General features: G+C 26.1%; 1 protein-coding gene across 1 annotated transcript; it reads left to right on the forward strand.

The window, feature by feature from the left end:
- The first annotated feature begins 3,128 nt into the window (after positions 1–3,128).
- On the forward strand, positions 3,129–5,550 carry LOC125851570 (uncharacterized). Its single transcript, XM_049531344.1, has 2 exons — positions 3,129–3,391; positions 4,960–5,550. The coding sequence occupies exons 1-2, from the start codon at positions 3,224–3,226 to the stop codon at positions 5,548–5,550; spliced, it is 759 nt and encodes a 252-aa protein (XP_049387301.1). The 5' UTR covers positions 3,129–3,223.
- Positions 5,551–5,895: the final 345 nt, after the last annotated feature.

Below are 5,895 nucleotides of genomic sequence, written 5' to 3' on the forward strand. Positions count from 1 at the left end.
GGTGTTTACAACAAAAACTTACTAATTCATAGTGATTATAAAAAAAGTATTTGTAATTTTATAATTAATCTGATAATTATATACATATTTTTAAAATTGTCAGTACATAAAGTATGTTTTTTTTTAAAACATAAATTATGAAATTTTAAAATAATATGGAAGATCAAAATTTGAGTGCTAAGAAGGTGGCCAATTAACCAAAAAGCACTTAATCCACTCTTAATTTGTCTTATCCTTCTTTTCATAATTATTTTACTATTAAGAAAGAAAGCCAAACCTTAACCCTAATTTTAAAAAATAAGTGCATAGCCGCTTTCTCCTTTTAATTATCTTGATTAAGAAAACTATGTCATTATCACGTAATTACGTATTGACCTAATAAAGCATAAACTCCACCCATGCATCCCACCCACAAATCCATAATGTTGATGTTGTAAAGAATATTTTACGATTTTTTTTTTATAAAAATTAATATTTTACGATCACTTATAAAATAATTAGTATAGATAATTTGCTTAATGGATGTGAAATATCACTTTTTTTTCCTATTCCTCTATCCTAGTTTGCCAAAACTTAATTGCCGCTAGTTCATGTCATTCGATACAACATGTTTATTCTTTATGGCGATTGCAATCTCTTTTTAACCTATTATGAGTATTGGCTGCGTAGAACAAGTGATGAATCTGTCAAATTCATTTGTTTTATTTTTCTTTTTAGTCTATTTAAAAAAAATGCATGTTTTCTTTTCTAATAATTCTTTACTTTTATACAGGGGCGGAGCCAGCAGTATGGCAGGGGATTCATCCGAACAGTACCCCTTCGGTGAAAAATATTACTATTTATACATGGTTAAAATTATTTTTTATGTATATACAATAGAATGTCGAACCCCCTTCAATTAGTCAGTATATTTATCCCCTTTATTAAAAATTGTAGCTCCGCCACTGCTTCTATATAATGTTGATAGTAAAAATAGCATGCTTTAGAAACTTGAATAGCCAATTTGACCCTTGCACGTTATTATACTAAGATTAATAGTGATATACAGGTGTGTTAATTCTTAGTTTTGTCTCACAAAATCCTTTTTTTTTTTTTCTACTCGCTTGTCTGATTTTTATATTAGAGTTCGATTAAATTTGAAATTACATCGGAAAATTTTATATTGGGGATAAAACGTTCTCTAACAAAAATAATTTTGTATCGAAAGAACTCGAACCAAAACCTCTAATTAAGAATAGAGGAGTACTTACCACTCTACAGTACCATAATCCTTAGCTTATTGGCCACAAACTCTATTCTAGTTTGGTAAGGTTTATTTTAATATTTTTGGCCCTTTTTCAGTGGAATTTAACTCAGCAATTTGCTTAAGCAAATTAGGTTTATTAAATAGTTGATCAACTTCCAACCCACAAATTCCGTAAATTAAATTACTTATATTAAGATAAATTAATTGATACGTGAAGGCTCCTATAAAATGTTAAGTGTGCTTTTCAATTTTTGTAGTACCAAATTGAAAGGAATAGAAGTGTTTAAAGCATGATTATTTCATCTAAAAACTTATTTGAAAGTACATTTATATTTACTTAATTATTATTTTTTAACCAGAATGAACTCAAATTATATTTGCCTTCGATGTTTACACCAAATCAATAAATACATGTCATGCGTTTTTATTATACTTCTAACACAGAATAATGAATAATTAATATACATTCTTATCTCGCTAAATCATATTCTAACTCCAGTATAAGTTACATTAATTCGATATAAACACATCATACAAATAAGTATTTACCGTAAATAAACCAGCATATTGCATGACACTTATGAGCTAAATGACATGTTAGTTCAAAAATAAGTGGTAAAATTATATTGAACTTTTGTTTTAGTTAATAAAATAAACAAGAAATTTAGTATCGATAAATTGAATTACTCCTTTTACATATATAATATCAATAAATAATCCAAACTTTTTACTATTTTAAGACTATCCTTAAAAAGACATGTTATTTTAAGAATTATTTTTTCATCTTAAATGATTAGTATTCTTTGATTTAGTAACTTATCACTAATGATAAAATTATTTTAAAAATTTATAGTAATTGTATACCTTATAATAATAATTGATTGGATCATCTGGTTCGATTGAGTTTTTGGATGAAATTAACCAATACCTAACAGTATGTTTTACCTAACTAAATTAAATTTTACTTACCTAACTAATTAAAAATGGTTATGTTGTTTAATATTTGACAAAACATGATATAAGAAGTATATGGAGCTTTAGGTAATAAAATAACAGAAAAAAATTAATCCTAATAAAATTTAGTGTTTTATTATGATTTTTATTTTTATTTTTCGTTAATTATAGTAAGAATGGTTTTATGAAAAAGATATAACTCAGCGATAAAGTATTATTGATTTTTTTTAGTGTTTGAGACACCAAAGAAATATATTAACTATAAAGTATATGTGTGGGTATGCCTCTTTATATACAAGGTTTTTTCCCTTTAATTTTGGATATTGCCTTGAAACAAGTCCATGTGCATCGAATATTAGATTTAAGTTATATACATTGATATTTTGATTTTAAAAAAATTGAATAAGCACTAATTCTTTTATTTATTGTAATTGAATGGAAGTATATTTTTTTGTTACAAAAAAAGTTTATCAATTTTATCCAAAAGTTACTAAATATTTTTTTCTTAACAAAAAGTTACTTAACTTTACCTAATTTTCATAAAAAAAAAAAAAAAGTCTTCTTGCACTCCTAATGATTTTCTACGATATTTAGGTAAAGTTGAGTGACTTTGGTGATACTGAAGCAACATTGAGTGAGTACTTGTCCGTTATGAAAAAGTAATTTAGTGACTTTGATACTTGTACAATTAAAATTGAATAACTATTCACTAAATCAATTCTAATAATTTTGTAAGTAGTTTTTATATTATCAGATCATTTTCATTTTTTATAACAGTTCAATTACCTTATTTTAAAAAGACTTATATGTGTATATTATTTAAACGACATGATAATAGAAAAAATTATTAACATTATATTGATGATGATGATGTAACTTATACTCTATAGTCTATATATATGTTGCTTGTTGACACATAAACCCAATGAAGTAGAAAGGAGAAACAAAGTCCTTCTTTCTACTAACACAACAAGAAGAAAAAGGTGGAAAAACACACACACACACTAACAAACAAAGAGAAAAATGGAATGGAAAAAGTGTTATTTGGATGTGATATTAGTTCCATTAGGGTTTATGATAAGCTTGACATATCATATTTGGTTATGGCATAAGGTTAAAACACAACCACTTTCTACTATTATTGGAACCAATGCTAATGGAAGGCGTTTATGGGTTTCTGCTATTATCAAGGTAAAAAAAACTTTTCGTTTCAATTTGTTTGTCCTGCTTTTAATTTTTTTTAATCTGTTTCAAAAAAAGAATACCGCTTTCCTTTTTTTGTCGACTCTTTAGTTTTAAGTTTCCACGTAACAATGTTTAAGATCAAAAAATTAAAGGATATTTTGATATATTTGATATATCTTTAGTTTATGATCACAAAATTTAAAAATTTTCTTTTCATTCTTAAACTTTATGTGATTATGTCAAGTCAAAATAACACATACAAATTAAAACAAAGAGAGTTTTTTTTTTGTGTTTTAGAGTTATACTACTATAAGGTATATTCCCTTGTATGTTTAATTTTTTGTGTTTACGAAGATGTATGAAAGTGTATTTTTCTTAAATAAAGATGGATTCAATATTTATTTTTTCGAAATGGTATACATACGTTATATACATATTATACATATATTTTACATAGATTATATAGTATTTAGATTAAATGATGGAGTGAGCGGCTATTCAGATTAAATATTCTTTATTATACATGATTTGGGGGGGTGGGGTGGGGGGCGTGGAAAATCTAATCTTCATCAATAATATGAAAAATTAGGTAGCCACTAGAACATGTTTGAAGGTGGATACCTTTTTTTTTGTTGGTGCTTGAGTTTAATTTATATGTATGCTAATAATATAAAAAGATCTTTCACAAAATTAATTATCTTAAAATAAGTCAGTTGCTAATTTATTATAACATATTAAATTACACTAAAAGTACGTTGCAGTATATATAAGTTATATCCTTTTTCTTTTCACACCTCTCTCTGGAGTTATATATGAAAAGGCAAATTGATACATAGAAGGATATTCAATTAAATTGCTTGTTTACATTATATTAGGTTCTTATGTCATGTTTATTTGACATTTTTATCATCCAAATTGGATCATAATCAAGTAATTCTTTTTATCAAGGTTTTAGACATTTTTAAGTCCACTACTAAAAAACCAAATTTTCAGATGAAACTTTAAGAAATTGGATTGTTGAAAATGTTTCTGACATATTTTTAGTCGAAAAATCTCACATTTCTGTTTACATTCTAACAAAAACGTCCATAAAAAATTCACTTTTTTTTTTCATTAGTTAGAGGTTTTTTCTTGGGAAACAACATTTGTTTTTCCTAAATTTCATTTTCTACCTACTTTGAGAAATTAAAATTGATTGAATCTAGAAAAAAAAAACTAAAATATTATCTTTTGCTCAAATTATTATTCTAATGAAATTCTTAAATGATAGGAAAAAAAGAAAGAAAAATATTGACTATTTTTCTTTTGGGAAAAAGGGTTTGTTTGTTAGGGTTGTTACATGGTAAAATCATAACGTCACTCTCATATACTTTAAATGAATTAAATTATTGAAACTCTCTAAAGATAAACAAATCATTACCTTATACATAACACATCACTATAGTAGGTTGAAGATTCGAGTCACGTTGGAGAATAAGTTAGAACACTATTGCTCGTCCAGTTAGTGTGACTACAGAATATATTACTAATCTATCACTAAATAGCTCGTACTAACACATTTTATTTTTTTGCAGGATAATGAGAAGAAAAACATATTGGCTGTTCAAACATTTAGAAACACAATAATGGGATCAACCCTAATGGCAACAACTTCAATTCTTTTATGTTCTGGGCTTGCTGCTGTTATAAGTAGCACTTATAGTGTGAAAAAGCCGTTAAACGACGCCGTTTATGGTGGTCATGGTGAATTTATGGTTGCACTAAAATATGTTACACTTTTATTAATTTTTCTCTTCTCATTTGTTTGTTATTCTATATCAATTAGGTTTATCAACCAAGTGAATTTTCTCATCAATTGTCCACAACAAGATCATAATGATTTGGGAATATTCATCTTGAGTATTGACTACATTTGTGAGTTACTTGAAAAAGCATTTATATTAAATGCTGTGGCTAATAGGTTGTTCTATGCTGCATTAACACTTGTACTTTGGATATTTGGTCCTGTATTGGTTTTTTTGAGTTCTATTAGTCTTGTTACTGTGCTTTATAATCTTGATTTTGTGATATCTAATGATGATCACAAGGGGAAAATGATGAAGAATAACATTCATCACAATGGAAAGGGAAATGGTGATGATGATTATGTAATATCTCATGTTTAATTCAAATTATAATGAGATACTTCACTTTGAAATATTATCAATAAAAAAATGTGGCTTATTCAATTTTATGTAATTTGGAATTATTCATTTATGTATTTTTTTTGGCAATATAGCATTTGTTTTAATTTTTTGTTGTTGATCATATGTATAGAATCAATTTTGAGATTAATGATTATCAATACGAGGACTATTGAATTCGCTTTCAACTTATAATAGAAAGGTATTTTCTTCCTTTCGTAAGGAAAAGATAAAGCATAATGTTTATTATGAGAATGGAAATGAAAATGGTGATGATGATTTTGTAATGTCTCATGTTTAATTGAAAATAATGAGAAACTTGACTAT

Source organism: Solanum stenotomum, unplaced genomic scaffold (assembly GCF_019186545.1).
Source record: "Solanum stenotomum isolate F172 unplaced genomic scaffold, ASM1918654v1 scaffold27263, whole genome shotgun sequence".
Taxonomy (NCBI): Eukaryota; Viridiplantae; Streptophyta; class Magnoliopsida; order Solanales; family Solanaceae; genus Solanum; species Solanum stenotomum.

What these genes read in the sequence shown, in the direction of transcription:
- LOC125851570 (XM_049531344.1), top strand. Translation starts at nt 3,224, where the DNA reads ATGGAATGGAAAAAGTGTTATTTGGATGTGATATTAGTTCCATTAGGG. An exon ending in GGGTTTCTGCTATTATCAAG is followed by an intron (nt 3,392 to 4,959) that starts GTAAAAAAAACT and finishes ATTTTTTTGCAG; the next exon opens with GATAATGAGAAGAAAAACAT.